Source organism: Pecten maximus, chromosome 9, assembly GCF_902652985.1.
Source record: "Pecten maximus chromosome 9, xPecMax1.1, whole genome shotgun sequence".
In the NCBI taxonomy this organism is placed as follows: Eukaryota; Metazoa; Mollusca; class Bivalvia; order Pectinida; family Pectinidae; genus Pecten; species Pecten maximus.
In genome coordinates, this window is record NC_047023.1 from 13,845,504 (window position 1) to 13,867,226 (window position 21,723).

The 21,723-nt window shown below is 36.7% G+C and overlaps 1 protein-coding gene across 1 annotated transcript in view; it reads right to left on the reverse strand.

The window, feature by feature from the left end:
- Positions 1-893: 893 nt before the first annotated feature.
- The window catches only part of LOC117334916, a 28,483-nt gene continuing 7,653 nt past the window's right edge, over positions 894-21,723 (reverse strand). The window contains exons 4-23 of the mRNA XM_033894760.1: positions 20,950-21,024; positions 20,243-20,365; positions 18,936-19,058; positions 17,455-17,529; positions 17,021-17,151; positions 16,264-16,344; positions 15,420-15,509; positions 15,175-15,282; positions 14,508-14,691; positions 12,923-13,069; positions 12,402-12,487; positions 10,429-10,499; positions 9,422-9,912; positions 7,892-8,069; positions 6,393-6,493; positions 5,759-6,166; positions 4,306-4,725; positions 3,165-3,295; positions 2,291-2,634; positions 894-1,893 (exon numbers count right to left, since the gene is read on the reverse strand). Of these exons, the coding sequence (XP_033750651.1) occupies positions 972-1,893; positions 2,291-2,634; positions 3,165-3,295; positions 4,306-4,725; positions 5,759-6,166; positions 6,393-6,493; positions 7,892-8,069; positions 9,422-9,912; positions 10,429-10,499; positions 12,402-12,487; positions 12,923-13,069; positions 14,508-14,691; positions 15,175-15,282; positions 15,420-15,509; positions 16,264-16,344; positions 17,021-17,151; positions 17,455-17,529; positions 18,936-19,058; positions 20,243-20,365; positions 20,950-21,024 (4,289 nt within the window). The 3' untranslated portion in view covers positions 894-971. The remainder of the gene's footprint in view (positions 1,894-2,290; positions 2,635-3,164; positions 3,296-4,305; positions 4,726-5,758; positions 6,167-6,392; positions 6,494-7,891; positions 8,070-9,421; positions 9,913-10,428; positions 10,500-12,401; positions 12,488-12,922; positions 13,070-14,507; positions 14,692-15,174; positions 15,283-15,419; positions 15,510-16,263; positions 16,345-17,020; positions 17,152-17,454; positions 17,530-18,935; positions 19,059-20,242; positions 20,366-20,949; positions 21,025-21,723) is intronic.

The window sequence follows — 21,723 nt, forward strand, 5'->3', positions numbered from 1 at the left end:
CTCAAAGTAAGAGTTATTAAGGAAACAGTAATTTGGTATTTTTGATTAAGTCTCCATGGTGACAGAAAAAATACTGAAAATGGAAGATCCGCAATAGCAAAAGGCACAACTAGTCTTATATATTCAGAAAGTTTCAAGGAGCTGCATTGAACAGTTTTGGCATTATAGCCCGGAAACAGTAATATGGTATTTTTGATTAAGTTCCCATGGTGACAGAAAAAATACCGAAATGGAAGATCCGCAATAGCAAAAGGCACAACTAGCGCACTAGTCTGATATATACAGAAATTTTCAAGGAGCTGTGTCGAACGGTTTTTGAGTTATAGCCGGAAACAAAAGGAAACAGTAATTTGGTATTTTTGACTAAGTTTCCATGGTGACAGAAAAAATACCAAAAATGGAAGGTCCGCAATAGCAAAAGGCACAACTAGGGCACTAGTCTGATATATACAGAAAGTTTCAAGGAGCTGCTTTGAACAGTTTAGGAGTTATAGCCGGAAACAAAAGGAAACAGTCATTTGGTATTTTTGACTAAGTTTCCATGGTGATAGAAAAAATACCGAAAATGGAAGGTCCGCAATAGCAAAAGGCACAACTAGGGCACTAGTCTGATACATACAGAAAGTTTCAAGGGGATGCGTTGAACGGTTATGGAGTTATAGCCCGGAAAAGAATCTCGGACGGACACACAGACGGACGGACGGAGCCCAATTTAATATCCCCTGCAAACGCGTTTCACGGGGGATAATTACATCAAAGCAATAGGAAGGAAATCCAACCATGGATAGAAGTGATTTATTTTGGAGTCCTGGGGGGTCAATTAGATATTTTAATGTAATAGCCCTTATCACATTCAATATTTTTTCCATCACAATCAATGAAATAAAACTAACTGTACATCCTACGTTTAATATGAAAGCCCTGTATATTGTGATCATCTCATGCTTGTTCCTGTCACCCTATCAAGTCAGCTAACTTTCGTCACAATCTCGGGGAGCAAACCAAGGGGCTAGGTCTTCTGTGTTGAAGAAATGTAATTTTGGCTTACTGCAACAACGCAATTTTTTCTCTTGCTGAATGTTATCCACTGACACACGATGTTCGTTCTCCCCACACCAGAACTTGCAGTGTACCTCATACTGGAATGAGAGGTGACCTAGTTGGTGACGGTCAAGGATTTTCTTCAAAGCACCCTCCAGGAATTCCCGCACTTCTACCAGCTCCCCAGGCATAATTATCTTTTCCTCTTTCATCTCCACAAATTTGAACATTGTTACCTTGACAACAGAGTTTTTGCAGTGTAGTATCATATGCCAGTGCTGCCCTACCATGAAGCAGCCGAACCCCTTCTGTAGAGGCACACTTTCCTGCGTCAGGTGGGCTGCTATCTTGTAATTTCCAATACAAGCAGCCAACAGTTTGTGGAAGATTGTAAACGGCAAAAACTCGTAGGCCATGCACAAAGTACAGCTTTGTGCTAAAGTGTCTTCATCCAACACTGATTCCAGCCAATCAAAACTGGTCTCTTTTAAGATGGTAGGCACAATGTAGTACTGCACTTTCTCATCGGCCTGGATGTTATTGAGGGACTTGGGCCGTGATATCAGTCCCAAATTCTCCATGAGTGTGAGAAGGATAGCCTTATGCTCCCTGAAGGGATCTTCTCTCCACAAGACATCAACCAGGGGTTGCAGCAGTTCAGCATTCATATGGTACATCTTCCACATGGTATCCAAGTTACTGCTTTCAAAATGGGTGAACTTGCTGTCGGTAATGAGACAACGAAAGGCAAACACTATCCATTGGGGGTCCAAGACCAACTTTCGGGCCATCAAGTCTTCTCCCTCAATTCCATCTTTGAAAAATAGGATATTACCAGTCTGATGTAAATACCTGTAACAAGCAGAAATTTTAACATGCAACGTGATTACTAGATCATAATGATAAGATTACGATATATTCAATTATATGTATATTATATTGATGGTGCAATGTTATAGTGTGAATATGAAAATGTTGTACACAAGATTTGCACGGAGAAACAAATTGATGAACATTAGACAAACAATTCTCTCTCACTCGAGTCAACCTAATGACCTGTACGTCTCACCCTAGTCTCCCTAATGGACTGTCTTACTCAATATCACTCTAGCCTACCATCTACCGAAGGTAGATTCCATTACCTTAAATGTTATTTATTGACTGTTTGTAAAATCTCAACCAGATAAAAAAAATCTACAAAATAATATATTGAAAATTTAATTTCATGTATCTTAAACAGAACACTTACTCAAGGAAGAGTTCTATTTCCGCCTCATTTCCGATTGGAGTTTCCAACTTCTTGTCCAGTTCTGTGATCTCTTTAAAAGTCATAATCTTTTGACCTTGACCTTTGAGTTTCATTAGTTCTCTCTCTAGTGACAGCCATCTTGCAGGCAGATCCCGATCCCATTGTGACTGGTACTCAGCAGACTTGATGATATTCTCCCATAGTTCAGCTATCCATGGCAGGTTAGGATTGCTGTTGTCAACAGCACAGTAGCCCTGGATATGGTTTTTAATCTTCTGCAGTTCTGGCCGGTTGAGAAGCTTTGAACACATTTCAATGAACTTAGACCTCTTTGTATCTGCATCCTGTAAAACAGAAAGAATATATGTCTTTAAGGATAGTTTGGATATTAAAAAATAAATTATTTAGCCTTTAAGGAGTTCTGTTGTATTGCTAAGTGTTATAGTCTGCTGTTCATCCCCATGACCTTTAAATCATCTATAAATAGTCCACATGACCTCTTCATCATCCAGAAATAACTAACATGACCTTTATATCATACAGAAATCATCCAATCATCCCAATGATAGTGTACACTGCCAGAAATCATCCCTATTACCTATACATCATCCAGAAATCATCCCCATGACCACTAAATCATCCAGAAATCATCCCCATGACCACTACATCACCCAGAAATCATCCCCATGACCACTAAATCATCCCCATAACCTTTATATCATACATTAATCACCTAGAAATCATAGTTTAATGACAGACAGACTTGTACTAATAATGGAAGCATTCTGTCACTCTAACGAATGGTAAGGTCTTGGTTCAGATTTTATAATTTGCTTGTTGAATTATTTCAAACAAGTTAACTAATATTTTGTACCATTCCTTCCACTTTGTCCATGTGTGTGCCCACAAGGATGATCGGAGGTAAATCAAACTCCTTCGTCTCATCAGATTTTTTTTGCTTTGTGGACAATGTGCCAATAGAATGTAGCCAAAACCGGGCTCGCTCTGAAATAAGGCAGAAAAAATAATTAATAGTTGGTAAACAAGGGCCCAATGGGCCCGAATCGCTTACCTGCTATCCAATAATCATTTTTATACATAAACATAAATAAGAACAAGTGTATCAGAGACCAAATATAAATATTTTGGCCAATTTAACTCTTTCAAACTTAAAATATGATCAAGGTCATTTATTTGAACAAACTTTCTAGCCTTCATCCAAGAATGCTACAAGCCAGACATAAGGTCTCTGGACCTTTCAGTTATTGAAAATAAGTCATGGTAATATTTTAGCCAATTTGACTGTTTTCACCTTTAAAGATCAAGGTCATTCATTTGAACAACTTGGTAGCCATTCACCCAAGCCTGCTACAGACCCAATATCAAGTCCCTGGGGCTCTTGGCTATTTAAAAGAAGTCGTTCAAACATTAGCCTATTTGACCCCTGTGACTTTGAATAAAAGTCAAGTCATTCATTTGAACAAACTTGGTAACCCTTCACCCCAGCAGATGGATGGATGCCAGGACGATGGACCCCGCGCCACAGCATAAGCTCACTTGCCCTTTGGACAGGTGAGCTAAAAATAATTCAATGTTTGGTTTTTAACAAATACTCATAAAATTTGCCTTCTACAACCAACCTATCGTTTTTACAATTTTACCACAACCAGTTTTTGTTTAACTTTTCAAAACAAGTAACCTTTTGTTTTACAATTTTAAATGACCAAACTACTGTTTTACAATTTCACACCCAACTTTTTGTTTTGTTAGTTCAATATTGAGACAGACAATCCAATACATGGTAGATAAACTTTGTTATTAGTCTGAATCTCCATGACAGAAATCAACATTTGTTTAATTTGCTTCAAACTGCTTACACTTTGTACATTAATTCAATCATTTTCAGATTTTATTTAATGATGACTGACATGGTCACAATATAGATATTTTTCTACTGCAACCTGCTGACCTTTCCATTGAGAATACCTAAATCAGTTCTAAACCAGTACACCTACCAAACTCTGCACTTTTCTTGGCCTCGTCAGAAAGACAGTCGTCGACATTGAAACAGACAAGGTAGACAGCATCTTTACTGAGGAAGATATGGTGAGAATCGTAGAACACCTTCTGACCTCCAAAGTCCCAGACTGACAAGTAGGCCTTTTCCTCACCCTCATCTTCCCCTTCTGACTTTTGCATCACGTCCACCATGTCATTCTTAAAGAAGTTTGTGATCTTGTGCTCGCGTGGCTTGCCTGTATTCTTCCAAGTGCTATCATGTATATTGGGGGTAGGGAATCTATACTTATTGATCTTGCTCCCATCACTGGAATATGACCTCTGATCCTGTAGCTCTTCATCTGCATCATCAGAACTCTTGTTTCCTATAGTTATAACTTCTGTCTCTGATGACAGTGATGTGTCAGGTTGATCATCTTAAAAATACAAATACAAATTTTTCTCATACATTAAAACCAGACAAACTTCCTGGGCCCAGTTGATCAAAAGGTGATTAGCTTAATCACTTGATTAGTGAAAATTTCATGTCTCATTTGTTGCAAAACCAGTGAGTATATCATCTTTAAACTATGCCAGTTGAAAGAGAATTAAGAATTACAGAATTTCATTAAGTTTTGTCAAGCTAGTTCGACCAGAAATTATTTTATCAGGATTTGAAAAATGTTGTTAAAATGTGATTAGCCTAATCACCTTTTGAACAACTGGGTCCTGGAGGCTAGAAATACCCTCCCAATTACCACCACAATATTAGCCAAATCTAAAGTCCCCTAGATTCTTATCAATATTTCTTAACAAGAATTCCATGGAAGTGGATGTGTCGCCTGCGCAGAAAGTTAGGTGATTATAAAAGTTATCACAAGGAAACAAATTTTCTATTTTTAGTAATAGTCTCCTTGACCTTTGACCTTTGGACCTGAAATGCAATCTCAAGCAAGCACTTTGGTAAGGGAGATCTTCAGGAAATATGAGCTGGATTGGTCCAAGGGAACTTGAGTTACTGCACGCAAACAAATTTTCTATTTTTAGTAACAGTGACCTTGACCATTGACCTTCGGACCTGGAAAGCAATTCTAAGCAAGCACTTTTGAAAAGGAAGATCTGCATAAAGCTTGACTTTGATCGGCCCAAGGGAACTTGAGTTATCACACGGAAACCTCTGTGTGGATGCCCCCGTTGCCGCCGCCACTTTTTGCAGGCGGTACAAGAATGTGGTAATACATAATTACCGGTATATGCCTTTGATCTAGGCGGCCTGGGCTCAATTCCAAGATTGGATGTGTAAAGGTCACCTGTGTGACCAGGCAGGTTTTCTATGGGTACTATGGTTTCCTCCTACAGTACATCTCTCATGCACTTACATCTGGATCAACAGAATTGATTAATATAATTTAATAAACTTTCTTCATAATTATCAAATGAATTAAGTTTACTTTTAATATTTGACCTTACCTGATCCATAACCTTTGTGACTGCACAGACTTGGGAGGTCTGGTTGGTTAATGGAGCCCACCACCAGGTTTTCTCCCATCATGTCACCCCCATGTTTAAAGCTGGCTACAACCTTGGCAAGTCTAAGACAGGCGGCCTCCTCCTGGCGGTCAGGAGGGAGAGGAGTTTGCTTCTTACTCTTCATGTTGATAAGATACCGGTGGATGTAGATGTCGATGCCGTTAGTACTGTCCAAGTTTTCTGGAACTACTATTTTCATGAGGTGATGACAAAGAGTCGTCTTGCCTACCCCTTCATGGCCGACAACCATCAGGCGAAGATTTCTTAATTTTTCTACTCCTTTCTCTAGAGCAGAGAAGTATAGGTCCACTTTTTCCTTGTCCATTCCCCAGATTTCAATTGGGACCTCTGCAAAATAAAGATTGCCACAAACCAGTTATTTAACATTAAATTGAATGTGTATACTTTATACTCAGACAGTTCTGCATCAGTTTATCCTTGAATTAAAGACAAAATTAAAATCTTTTTGAAAAATGTTTTAAATGTCCAGAAGGTGAAAGCTCATACATGTTTGATTTTACAATTCACGTCCCTTTAATGATCATGTGACCGTCACATGACCAATCTTACATACCTAAACGTCGCACAGCACAATCTGGTTCTACAGGACCTTCGTTTTTACCGTTACGCTTTACATGGGTCTGTCGTAAATTTCCTTTCAAAATTATACGATAGCTAAAGAAAAAATAAAAGAATAATTTAAATATTCAAATATTCTTTTAGTATTTGAACAGTCTACAACAATAATTATTACTTTAATATAGAGACTTACATACTGAAAAGTGTAAATACTTGTACATTATCTATACCATTTTCAAATATTACTTTTTTCGCTCTCATATTTTAAATAAAAGCAAATTTATCAAGGCAGGATATGTCAGTACACAATATCGAAAATGTGAACTATGAAGGGTAAAAATATTTACTGGGTGCCATTTTCCTGTCTAAAATAAAAACATATAAGATCTATTTAGTAATTTCCAGGAAAGAGTGGTACAAAAGCAAACTTTAACTGTCAACATTTTAAATTGCAGCCTGTAGGTCATTTTGTGTACCGACCAAATTCATCACAGATCCTACAGATATATATATATGTAGATGTAAGATGGCATCCGCTATGGAATGACCATAATTTAGTATGAAACACTGACTCTCTTTACTTTGCCTTTTAATTAATATCAAGGGAAGCCTACCATTAGTATGAATGTGAAATAGATCCATCAACAACTCTGAGATATAATAACAGGATTCAATTTAATTTACTATAATTTACATATGAAAGATCTTTAAGCCATTTTCTCAAAAATAACAATCAAAATCTTAAGCTGTCAAAATTCAAAATAGCCAGCTGGCCAACAGAAACAGATGTTATCATGTTATAAATATCTGACAATACAGAGTTACTATAGTAACAGAAAAGGATGTTCCTATATTGTAGTTATCAGACAATACAGAGTTACTATAGTAACAGAAAAGGATGTTCCTATATTGTAGTTATCAGACAATACAGAGTTACTATAGTAACAGAAAAGGATGTTCCTATATTGTAGTTATCAGACAATACAGAGTTACTATAGTAACAGAAAAGGATGTTCCTATATTGTAGTTATCAGACAATACAGAGTTACTATTAGTAACAGAATAGGATGTTCCTATATTGTAGTTATCAGACAATACAGAGTTACTCTAGTAACAGAAAAGGATGTTCCCATACTGTAGTTATCAGACAATACAGAGTTACTATAGTAACAGAATAGGATGTTCCCATACTGTAGTTATCAGACAATACAGAGTTACTATAGTAACAGAATAGGGATAGGAGATTGAAAGGCTTCCGTGAAGCTGTAGAACCTGGGTTGTGGTTGTCTTTGGGATCGAAGACTTTGTCAAGGATTGTAAAAATAGAGATTATAAGGTCACCTTACTTAGACTAGCAGGTTTCCCTTTAGACTAGTGGTAAAAAGCTTGCCTTCGGAGCAAGAGGTTGTTATTTTGCAGCCCATCATGGACAGTTTATTTTCCGTTACTCCTTCCTATTACAAATGCTACAAACAATATGAATATTGTTCTCACTTGTTATTGTCAATTTTAATTAATGTTGTCTTGTCGCTCTTTTTGTATTTTTCCTCAATTTTTTGATTGACATCATCTTGGTATGGTTGCCAGGTGCCCCCTGGAAGCTGGTACTGCCAGGAGATGGTTTTCTGTGTGAACACGGGTGTTGTAGGGTTCACTCCTGGAGACAGCGTTCCTGTATTGGTGCAAATTTTATTGTGTATTTTTAATTAACATAGGATACATATACGTTTATACCTGTCATTATCACCCAATCATGTAAAACCTTTAACTTCTCTGAGTTGACAATTGTACCAACATGACTAGCCGAATGCCATTTACAGCACAAACACAACATTACAATTGCAGCAGCATAGAGAATTTGGCAATGGCATTCATAGGAGATAAATGAATATTGTCTTAATCAGACAGGGCTATATGATGATAATGCCATGTATTTGGAAAAAGTAACAGGAGAGCTAGGAGATAATGTAGCGGCCAGACCGGGGTTGGAACCCGGGACCTCCGAACACTAGCCGGATGCTCTACCAATTGAGCTACCTGGTCACCGATGATCGACCCGGTCCAGTCCCGCTACAAAAATATTACTAACCCATATAAGGTGTCGCAGTATGAATCCACTCATACCAAGAACTAACCTCTAAATGTAAATCTATTTATAGTAACAGTAACATCAGTTTTGATCCCGGCCACGTGTTTGGTGCACAAAATCGTGCAAGAAATGATGGTTGAGAGTAAGTGTATGAAGTTTTCAAGACAATCATCTATTTACCCATAATGCAGTTGGTAGAGTGAAAACTTAAAAAATCAATTCATAGTAGCATCAACCTCAATCTTGACCCTGATATTATTGAATGCAAATTTGTAAAACAGATGATTTTTGTGAGTGAGTAAATGAAGTTTTAGGTCAATTTGATTATCAATGAAATCTGCAGAGCAAGAAATTCAAAAAATTATTTATAGTAACAGTGACCTCAATTTTGACCTCAGGTGGTTGAAATCCAACTTGTACAAGAGATGGTGGTTGTAAGTAAGTGTATGAAGTTTCAGAAAAATTGGAAATTGGAAGTTGTAAGGGGATAATAATTCCCAAAACTCCAGGTAAGATACTCAGTGTTACAATTAACCCAAGTTCTGCCAAAGTTTGGTGCAGAGTCACATTTTTATTTTATTTGAAAAAGAAATTCTCATTTTTTGTTTCGCTCAAAGTTGGCTCTCTGTCATCATTGGTACCATCATCATTGATACCAATCAAATTGAAATTGAAATTATTTCTATTTCATCTTACTTTCTTACCAAAGTTATCTAAAATGTGTGATAGTTACTGTTAGCAGGTGTTGTTAGGTGTATATGACAGTTTATATAAGGTCTATAAATTTATCTGACATAATGTGCTCTTACATTTGTAGCACTCAGTCATTTCTTCACAACTTTTTTCTCATTATTATTAAAATATACTTCATTATGATATTAAAAATGTCCTTCACACAAACAATATTTTACAAAAACAAGACTTAAAAAACAAACCTGCCAGATTTGAATCATAGCTGTCACTCCCCTGGTTATGTGCCAGATTAAAATCACCACTTTTTCCACCTGGCTGGACCTCATCAACAGGGGGAGAGAACTCTACATTTCCAGAAAATAAATCATCATCCTTGACTTCAGGGTCAGTAGTTTTAAACATATCTCCGGTGCTTTCTAGACTTCCCTTCAATCCTTGCATGGAAAGGTCTGAAGTTCCCTCTTCACCTATCTGAAGTTTTTCAAGCTGATTTCTAGGAGAGAAGCTAGGTTCTGATGCACTAGAGGTTGTAGGTGGAGGGATAGGTTGGAAGGGCGGTGTTGTGAGAGGGGTAGACCTATGTACAGGGTCAGAAGAGGGAAAGTGAGGAGTTAGTGGGGGTTGCTCGGAATTAAGAGGGGTAGGGGGTGTAGACAAAGTATCAGAACCTGAAGAGCGGTTGGAGGTTGACCTAGTGACAGGCCAGCTGTTAGAAAAATTCTCCTCTGGGTGCCTAGAAAAATGAGACAAAGATAACTTTAGATATCAACTGCGAAAATTTTACCTGGTAAATACTGTAAACATACATATCTTAGCGGCAATTTTATTTTAGCGCTTATTTTATCTTCACAATTTATGTGGAAAATTTATGATTGCATAATTGCAGTTACTGTACATTGTTTTCTATGGGAAGTATTGTGGATATGCCAATTTATCATTGCGCTCATATATATAAATGATTGTAAGTGTTAAAATTTCAGAGTGCCAAAATTTTCACATTTACCGTATCTCAGACAATTACTTCAACACTATAACAAAACAGTATGTACTACCCTCTACATCAACATCTCAATATGTAAACACAAGCCACAGAGTAGATCTACTATTTCATATAAAAACACACAAAATGGAATACTATAATTTTCTTGAAATGGATAATTTCACAACTGATCATCATTTATCAAAAGTTGTTGTCTGCGTAGAATGTTCCATTATTGTAAATAAATAAACAAATAAAATGTATAAATACCACATTTTAACATCAAACATTCCCTCATATCCATATTTATATGTGTTCATGTGTCCATTAGGCCAGCGAACCTGTTCAAATGTAAACAAGACAACAGTTACTTACAATATGTTTTATAGTTTCCATCACAAACAAGCATACTTGGTTTTACTACAAGCAATAAATGTCTCCTACCAGCCCCAAAAACAGTGACCTTGACCTTAACTCCAAAACCCTCAAACTCAAACTTGTTCGAGAAGTTATGGTTCTTTATGATTGTATGAAATTTGATCAAAATCCCTCAAGGAATGAAGCCTTTAGAATGCTGACAAATGTAGGCTTGATGTATGTAAATATATGTATGTACATGACGGACAGAGAGGGGAAACCTAAAGTCCCCCACACTATATCGGGATCATTTCAGTATCATTCCACCCAGTTTCAACTAAATCCAATTTATTTTTATTTTATTTTTAAAATGGCAGCCATAGAGGCCAAAATTTACAATACTTGGTCAGGAACATCACAAGATCATCACTTGTAAGTTTCAAGTAAATTCTACAAGTGGAACTCAAGAAGAAGTTTAGAATGTGTTTACTAAGATGGTAGTCATAACAGCCATCTTGGATTTCAGACCAACCTGAAAAATAACAATACTTGGTCACGACCATCTCAGAACCATTTCAGGGTAAGTTTGAACTGAATCCCACTAGTGGAACATGAGATGTTTAAAATTTGTGTTGTTCAGAAGAACCATGATTTGCAAACCAGTTACAAAATGGCTATTGTGGCTGCTGTGTTGAAGTTTTGACCAGGCAAAAAAAAACAGCACTTTGTCAGTTTCCTTTCCTTAACATCCCTACCAATTTTTAAAAAGCTCAGCGGCACCAGTGGAATTGGAGAAGTTTAAAATATGTTTTATGGCTGCAATCTTGGACATCTGAAGGACCAGAAAAATAACAACACTTGGTCAGGACTATCTCAGGATCATTTCAGGCAAGTTTGAGCTGAATCCCACAGGCGGAACTTGAGTAGAAGTTTGAAATATGAAAAGTTTACACACAGTGGATGACAGATAATCACAGACAAAGAACAATGGCTATAGGTCATCCACAACATTTCTTCACTAAAATTACCAATCAGTATATTATTTCAACTGAATTGGCACATGAATCCATCTACGGAGTGTTTGGTATGTGAATCTATTTACTGAGTTTAGGTATGTGAATCCATTTATTGAGTGTTTGGCATGTGAATTCATTTACTGAGTGTTTAGTATGTGAATCCATTTACGGTGTGTTTAGTATGTGAATCCATTTACGGTGAATCCATTTACTGAGTGTTTGGCATGTGAATCCATTTACTGAGTGTTTAGTATGTGAATCCATTTACTGAGTGTTTGGCATGTGAATCCATTTACTGAGTGTTTAGTATGTGAATCCATTTATTGAGTGTTTGGTATGTGAATCCATTTATTGAGTGTTTGGTATGTGAATCCATTTACTGAGTGTTTAGTATGTGAATCCATTTATTGAGTGTTTGGTATGTGAATCCATTTACTGAGTGTTTGGTATATGAATCCATTTACTGAGTGTTTGGTATGTGAATCCATTTACTGAGTGTTTGGTATGTGAATCCATTTACTGAGTGTTTGGTATGTGAATCCATTTACTGAGTGTTTGGTATGTGAATCCATTCATTCACAACTGTACAGTAACCTATCATTTCGGATGTGACCGAGTAAAATCAGTGTATCCTTCACCGTTCATCAACATTCGTCTTCTCTCAGCTTAACTTAACCCTCCACCCGGAATCACAATAATGGGCATTGTATTCTCTGTTGTTATGATAAACTCACTTTTATCATGGAATATGGAAAGAGCAAGGTTACATATCCCCGATATACATTATACTTATACTGTATGATATTCAATAGTCGATCAATGAACATTGTTTTTCTTCTCCTAAACGGATTTGAAGCGAGTTTCTCTTACCCTGATGAGGCCGTTGGGATTGACATCAAAGACGACGCCCACATTTGTAGGGCCACCATCCTGATGACCATATGACCAATCTTTGTCTGTAATAGCCAATCAGTGTAAGATATGAAAGTTGTCTAAACAAGATTAACTTCATAGATTCTGTGTTTGTGTACTTAAACATCTAATAGGTGAAATCAACAGAAATTAGTTCTAGACCAAATAATCCATCAAAATGACGAAAATAATTAAATAAAGTGTGCATCATCACTAATTTACAATTCTTATTTGACCTTTTCCTGTACAGAAAGTCATTCTTAAGTGTTAGGTGAATATACTAAAAGTCTATCTTATGTGAAACTGTAATGTTATACGACCTTTCAACTGTGTTTAATTGTGACATCATAACAATTGTCGACAATGATCATTTTCAGGTAATAACTACACCATCAAAAGTGTGTTGAATTTGTTGCAGTTTCTTGTTTTATAAATGACAACTGACCTTACCGGTAAATATAGATTACCATGATACCGACCTCTACAGACGAGACATCCTGTCCCTATCAGCTCGTCCTGGTGAAGGATGCGAGGTTCCTGGGTCAATGCTAGGTCATACTTATCTTCGGCACCATACCTATACCGTCCACACACATTATTCAGATCCCATTGAACAGTTAACCAACCTAAATTCAAACAGTAAACAATGGTTACACACTTTAATGCCATACATCAAACTAATGACCCAGATGACTTTTAGCAAGTTGTATATGAAAAACTTTCATCACCATTTAACACTATTTGTGCACAAAATTAAACAAATCAGAGATTTCTGGAACCTTCATTGTATGATAATTCAACAATATGCATACATGTCAACCTCTGAAACCTCCAATGAGGGAGATCTCCCTCATTCCACATCCAAAATGAGGGAGAAAGTGCGTGAAAAAAATCGCGTCATTTTTGTTACTTTAGGTGATGTTCCTCATGGGCTTGCGCAGGTGTGAATTACCTCGGGCTATACATTTTGATATTTAAATTTGACAACAATGGTTAATTTTAAAGAATAATAATAATTAAAAAAAAAAAAGATTAATTCATTTAAAAACTGTATTTAGTGAATTATATTATTAATGATGTAGTCACTTGAAATTTGCAACCAGTATACAAAGCAACTACTTATCTCCTGAATTTTTTTTTTATTATTTTGTTCTGAAATATTTCTTTGTTCTGAAATATTTCTAAATGTATTTATCAAATTATCTCCCTTCCTTTCTCAAATAATAATTACACAGTAAATTATTAATTTTTGTTTTACTAGTAGTTCTATAATGACATAAAACAAACTTCTTAAAAAGTCTTTTGATTTTTTTCTGACCCAAATTGAAATCCGGATTTTTGTGGCAGTTTACGACTTTATATTATTATTGACCAATTAAAGATGGCGGCAGTACAAACACTGGTACTGACAGCTACGATTAAGAAAGGCATTATCGGCTTTCATGTGAGTAAATCTTGTTGACAGATAGTATCAGTGTTTGTTCTTGAAGTGATGTATCCTAGTTGTAATCACAAAATTAACTGACCGATCGACTCCCCTCTCTCACCAAGCCCCAGGCCAGGGCAGCTACACAGGTGGTAGGGGTGTTTTGTTTACAGAATCAGTTCAGGGTCAAAGTGTCTGAGATTTCCGGGGTTTTATGAGGGAAGACTGCTCAAATCCGGGAGAAATTTAACCCCGATTCGGGAAATGTACCAAATCGGGATTTAGGGGAAATTTTAATGATTTTCCGGGCACTTCCCGCGTAATCCGGGATGGTTGACACCTATTATTATATATGTTATTTTCTGAAACTGGTTGTCACAACATCCTAGTCTTCTAGGATAATACTAACTGTACAACTCTTTTTTGCAAACAATGACATCTAACCTGAAGCTTAATGCAAGACACCTAAGCTCTAGCTGACCTTAAATTTGTTGGGATTCAACAGATTAGGATGCATTATGGGTACAAAATTGAGCCCCTATGTCCATATCAATATTACATTAATATTCAAATTGAATGTTCTCCAGCGCAATGGCTTCATATTTGTGATAAATATGACATTTGATCAAATTAATTACCTATTTGGTTACAGTGACTAGTGACAGTTCCTGGTCCACCAAGGTCCTGCTCTCCCCAAGCCCAGTCCTTGCCCCGTCGGACCCGTGCTCCCATCAATGGCAACTGAGGGTCAAGTATTTCATCCTCTTTTGTCTTGCAGCTACTGAGATTGTCTGTCTCTAGAAGGATAAGCATCATGGCCTCCTGTTGCACAAGTGAACATAACAATCATAAAGCTATTTAATTAAGGTATGGGAGGTAAACATAATAGTTATAAGGAAGGTAGAGATATAATTGATTGAGGTATGGGAGGTAAACATAACAGCCAGTCATTGAAGTTAGGGGATATAAACATTACTGCCAATCGCTGAAGTGAGGGAGGTAAATGTAATTGCAATGATTAAGGCGAGGGAGGTTCATATAACAACCAAGCATTGAGTTGGGGGGCGGTAAATGTAATGGCCAATCATGGAGGTGAGGGAGGTAAACATAACAGCCAATGACTGAGGTAAGGGAGGTAATTAACAGTCATGAAAATTGAAAATACAAAGAAAATAATGTAATGAGTGGTTTGTAAATTGTATCATGCCCATAGTAGTGATATCTTCTACAATCTGATACAGGAAAAATCACAACCCTTCACAACACATAAAACATTGCTGACAAGGTTACTAGCTGATAACTTACAATGTCTGAGTCCTTCACATCGGTCAACATACTGCGGGCCAAATTGGCAAACACTTGTGGATCTTTAGTAGTAAGGTCATGCTTACGTTTCATGGATGTGACCTCAGTCTAAAATGAAAACATGTCAAAGGAAATGAACAAGCACACATTACAACAGAAAATCACGAATCAAAATGAAATGTTTATTCTATTATTGCAATTACTCATCATAAAACACAACTGCAAGCACTTCTCATTATATATACCAGGTTTTTGAAGTATCTGCCTATTCTGTGGACTTCACTCTGACACACCAGATGACCTCCAGACTTAGAAGCAATCTCCAAAAGGAAGTCCTGAAATACAAAAACATGTATGAAGTCCATAGAACAAAGTCCTTAAACACAATAACATGTAAAATCAACCTATCAGAATGAAGGTTAAAAGAGATTCTGTGTGAGGGTCTACACCAAAGAAAATGATGCCAGTGTTTCTTCCCAATCCCAGAATCACGTGGGCTCGAGTCTGACAGGACAGTATATTGCAACCAATTTTTATCCTAATCTTCGAGTCTGACAGGGTAGTGTATTGCGACCAGTTTTGATCCTAATCTTCAAGCCTGATAGGAAAGTGTATTGCGACCAGTTTTGATCCTAATCATGTAAATGATCTCCCAGATGTGGTTAGTAACATGGTCAGACTATTTGTAGATGATTCACCACGGCTGTATGGGGAAGTAACATTAGTTTTAATTTTATATAGGATTATCTTGTTAGTGTTAATAAATGGACTGATAAATAGCAAATTTCGCTCCACAGAGACTATATTCACATCCAGCTCTGGTAAAGTGTGTTGGACCACAGCTACAAGCTTCAAGGAAACAATACCACTTATGTGTAAATTCAGAAAGTGAACATTGAAAAAGATGTTGAAGTTAACTTTGATGACAACACCATGAAAACTTTTGAATTAGTACAAACATACAATATTAGTTTCAATACTTTACATTTACTTCAAACAATGAATATGTAAAGAAAGTAAACTTTTGTTTCTGGTGTAATTTGAATGTTAATGAAACATATAGGTTCTCCATGAGAAATCATTTCCTACCTCATTTGCCTTTCCTACCGGCACACAGCTGATGGGATGATGATCAGCTCCAAGTCTGATGGCCAAGTTTATTATACCATCCTATACAAGGACAAGTAAAAAACTGAAGTGATCACATGACTAATATACAGTGATCACATGACTAATATACAGTGATCACATGACTTACATACAATGATCACATGACTAACATACAATGATCACATGACTAACATACAATGATCACATGACTAATATAGTGATCATATGACTAATATAGTGATCATATGACTAATATAGTGATCATATGACTAATATACAGTGATCACATGACTATTAAATATACTCACAGGTCTCATCACACAAACTATATTATCAGGTTTTCTATACCAATAACAAAGGGAAAGAAATAATTACGCAATGCTATTGCTTGGAATTCGTATCTATACTAATAGTACAAATACCAAATGAGAATGTCAAACTTAAAGCACACCTAACACTTAAAGTAAAATTTGCAAGCATCCAAGCAGTATTTACAATGTATTTACCATATATTTATCAAATAAAACTTACAAACATCTGTGGCATATTCAAGAGGGCAGTTAATATATATATAATGTACTTATATATGTACAAACAGAATGCTATATCTCATCCCCAACTTGGTCATGAAGGAATGATAGTAAACAAATTCATGTATCTTTTAAATAATTTTTGAAAACTTTCATTTTTCACTGACAGTTCATTTGTTTTTATGGTCAAAATAGACAAAACTCACCCAAGCGTCCACTGACAGACTTGTAGCTTTTTGGTCAGGCCCTGCTATACGGTCCGAGTCTGTGGCCTGACCATCTGACACTAGTATAATTCTAGGGTGGACAGATATTCCATTGATGACAGTTTCGGTCCCTGTAAAAATCAGATTTGCATAAATTTAAACATGTAAAATAAGGTAATAAATTAGAATACTGATGATTGCAAAATGTGATGAATTGAGGTATTGTATAAAGCAAATTTAAATTTAGTTTATATATGACCATTGCAAGGGCAATTGAACTTATTGAGCTATTAATTAATTAAAATCAAATGATTAAGATCCTTTGGTTAAGACCCTTAAAATTATATACTTTCATCCCTTAATCACGGACCCCTTGCCATTTCATTAGAAGCCTTTAAATGATATTTTATGTTATTAGGCCATTATAAACCAACCTCTGGCTGCAATGGCTGACAGAGCCATGTACATCCCCGCCAACATGGGTGATCGGCCCCCTGGCCTCAGTCGGTCTGAAACAGAAAATTTCTTATAGTGACCAAAATATCTATTGCATTTTCCATGATCCTCTTTTATTTGGTTCTGTTACCAAGACCAAAACAAGTTTTGATAATAAATGTACATATATTGCATTTATTAGAGGTCTAAATATTTTTAAAAAATGAGGAAACCTAATCATCATTTTATTACTGAATGTAATTGTCTTATGTTCTTATCCTGCCTATACTTCATCTTCCCAACATCTACACAGAAATATTTCTACTAAGGTAGAGCTAAGAGTTTTATACCTCAAACGCTACCCTGAGAAAAACTGACATAGAGTTTAAAAGTCTTAACCCCCAACACCTTCCCAGAAAGATTTCAACCTAGACAGAGTTTAACACACCTACCCAGAAAGATTTCAACCTAGACAGAGTTTAACAGTCATATCCCCAACACCTACCCAGAAAGATTTCAACCTAGACAGAGTTTAACAGTTATATCCCTCCAACACCTACCCAGAAAGATTTCAACCTAGGCAGAGTTTAACAGTCATATCCCCAACACCTACCCAGAAAGATTTCAACCTAGACAGAGTTTAACAGTTATATCCCTCCAACACCTACCCAGAAAGATTTCAACCTAGGCAGAGTTTAACAGTCATATCCCCAACACCTACCCAGAAAGATTTCAACCTAGACAGAGTTTAACACACCTACCAAGAAAGATTTCAACCTAGACAGAGTTTAACAGTTGTATCCCCCCCAACACCTACCCAGAAAGATTTCAACCTAGGCAGAGTTTAACAGTCATCTCCCCCAACACCTACCCCGACACCTACCCAGAAAGATTTCAACCTAGACAGAGTTTAACAGTCGTATCCCCACACACCTATCCGGAAAGATTTCAACCTAGGCAGAGTTTAACAGTTATATCCTCCCAACACCTACCCAGAAAGATTTCAACCTAGGCAGAGTTTAACAGTCATCTCCCCCGACACCTACCCAGAAAGATTTCAACCTAGACAGAGTTTAACAGTTATATCCCTCCAACACCTACCCAGAAAGATTTCAACCTAGGCAGAGTTTAACAGTCATATCCCCGACACCTACCCAGAAAGATTTCAACCTAGACAGAGTTTAACAGTTATATCCCTCCAACACCTACCCAGAAAGATTTCAACCTAGGCAGAGTTTAACAGTCATCTCCCCCAACACCTACCCAGAAAGATTTCAACCTAGACAGAGTTTAACAGTCATCTCCCCCAACACCTTCCCAGAAAGATTTCAACCTAGGCAGAGTTTAACAGTCATATCCCCGACACCTACCCAGAAAGATTTCAACCTAGACAGAGTTTAACAGTTATATCCCTCCAACACCTACCCAAAAAGATTTCAACCTAGGCTCAGTTTGATAGCCATATTCTCAAAACACCTACCCAGGGATGCTCTAATCTCATCATAATTGTTGGTCAAATGATAGTCCACGATGGTTGTGTGTCCAAAGGTTACTATAGCGACATTCTCCTCCCTCTGGTGAGCAAATGAACATCCCTGAATACCTATAAACATGATAAAAGCAGACATTTCCAAATAATGATTTTATCATGCAAATAGAGACAATCCTACAACATATAGCTGGTTAGCTGGTTTCCCCAACTTTTTTTAAACATAGACAATGTTGGTTGCACATGTGTACTTGAAATATCAAGGCCGAAGCGATTTTGGAATCGCATCTTGGTCATCTTGGTCTCTAATTTGCTTTGAATGCATGGACTAACAGACAGGTATACATTTATTTTAATGAGATGATGCCTCATACTAAATCCTCATTCATCATTTAGGATTTATTTTACCTTACATTCAGCCAAATGGATATCATAATTTGTGCACAGGCCACATGTCAAAAAATCTACCTTCTCAGAGAACACTTGTATGATTTACCAGTTGCCTGTTCTGAATCTACTAATCAACTTGGATACATATTAATAGTTTGTTTGCTGGGTTTATTACCCCGTGAACAGTCAAGTTCATTGTGAGGTGAGGTTTCCTTGTAGTAACTTGTGACTACCTCACCGAACTTATGTGAAACCCATCATATGTAATCCAGATTAGGGTGAAGTGTCCTGCCCAAGGACACAACCATGACAGCACAGATTAGCCCATTTTTCAGCTTCCCAAGAAACACAAACTATTACGGGTAGGGAGCCACCATACACCTCGGAACTTCACCTGAGGTTATGTAGTAAATGCTCTAACCCACTGAGCTATCACAGCCCCTCATATCAAAAGTGTTTTTGTCCAAATATCCAGTTAAATACATCATCAGCTTTACCAAAAACTCAAACTAACCATTATGGACATTGGCATGATGTTATCCTATCATAGATTATGTAAACTTTCATAACGAGTGGTTTGCTATCAACAACAGTCACTCAAGTTTGTTAGTTGAGTAAACTGACCCTTTAAGAGTTTGTGTGAATCGTGTATTTGCTGGGTTTATTGCTCCATGAACCACCAGAGTCATTTTGAGGTGAATCAAGTCTCCTTGTAGTAGCTGGTGACTACCTCAACCTTCGAGAAATCCTGTGGTGTTTCGTTATCCCTGGTACTACCCTTGTTGAAGTGTATCACATAGCTACACTCGTTTAAAACCACTGACCCTTAAATTACCCTTGTGCTCCTGGTTCTGTCAATATGCATAAAAAAGAATGGTGTACTATATATATAAATAATATTACTGTACTTTTGAGAATTTCCAGCACAACCTCCTTCATTTGAGCCAAACCCTGATCAGCCATACTTTCTGAGATATCCAACAGAAATATAGTGTCAATTCCACGTCCACGAGGAATCTGCAGGTTCCGTGCTAGAATTAAGACAACTATTATGTTATTTCTTATACTAGGTAGTGTGGATTCCACTTACATTAATATGACTTATTATTTCTTTTATAATTCTTTATCTTAAAAGACATTTATATTCTATAAAAACAACTTATGACTTATCATGATATATCACTAATCATGATATTTTTTTTCAATGTACTAGATATTAGATCAAATGCTTGTGAAACAAACATGTCCCCTACCACTCCCTGCTAAAAATAGTAACAGTGACCCATGCCCTTGACTCAAAATCACTGAAACTCAAACTTGTCCGAGATATTATGGTCTTTTATCATTATCTGAAATTTGATCAAAATCTCTCCAGGAATGAAGTCACTAGAGCACTGATGACAACATACCTGTCAAGCGCGGGTCATTAATTTCAAACTGGAGAATTTGATTTTTGTATTAAATATTCGGGAGTCTCCCGTCCAATGCGGGAAACTTGACAGGTATGTGACAAAGTAAGTACCCTCCCGGTTCACCAGACGGGGATGGATTATCATATTATAATAATATATAAAGTCTTAATTAACAGTATATTGGGAGTCAAACTGATACCCACCTCTGGACGCCTCACAGTTGGCAGCTTCTATCCACATATTCTCTGTCACAATAATGCCTTCCCCATCCCCAGCACCTAAAACAGAAATTTGGATAATAAATTTTGAAATTATTTTACAGTATTTCTAAGCTTGGCATTTCAATTAGAGATATTCATTGTTCATGAAATTCTTATCTGTATCACAATATAAATCAAATATATTTGAATCAATATATTTAAGGCAATCAAAATATCTAAGACAAAATCTGACCTTTGACCTTGTGAACTTCACCTTGTGAACTTCACCTTTGATCACATGACATCTCACTGAAATGCAACACCTGGCCACCCCACCAAGTCATTTCATATTAACAATGGCTGAACCAGTCCTTACCATCAACTATAAAGCTGAACATTAAGCATGAGGTGGCAAATACTATTTTTTTTTTACTTTGGAATATCTTGGCTTGATGACCGAACCAACAGCCTTCCTCAACGGGGAAAACAATCAACTTACGGCCAAAAGTGAGGCTGTGTCAAGGGAGACAATAAAAAGTTGTCTAGAAAGAAGAGGAAAGCTCCCATATTAAGTCTTCTATTATCAATGAAATCTTACGCCCTACCTGTAGGGCTCATATAGCAATAGGAAACGTATCTTTTGTACAAAGTAGTTGTTATTGATCAATTAAAACACTGCATTACTTCATAGAGAGAAAGTCACTTTAATGGCTATCTTGATACTTTAAACAACTTGATCACAAACAATATTATAATAGAGCAATCAATGTCTCCTGA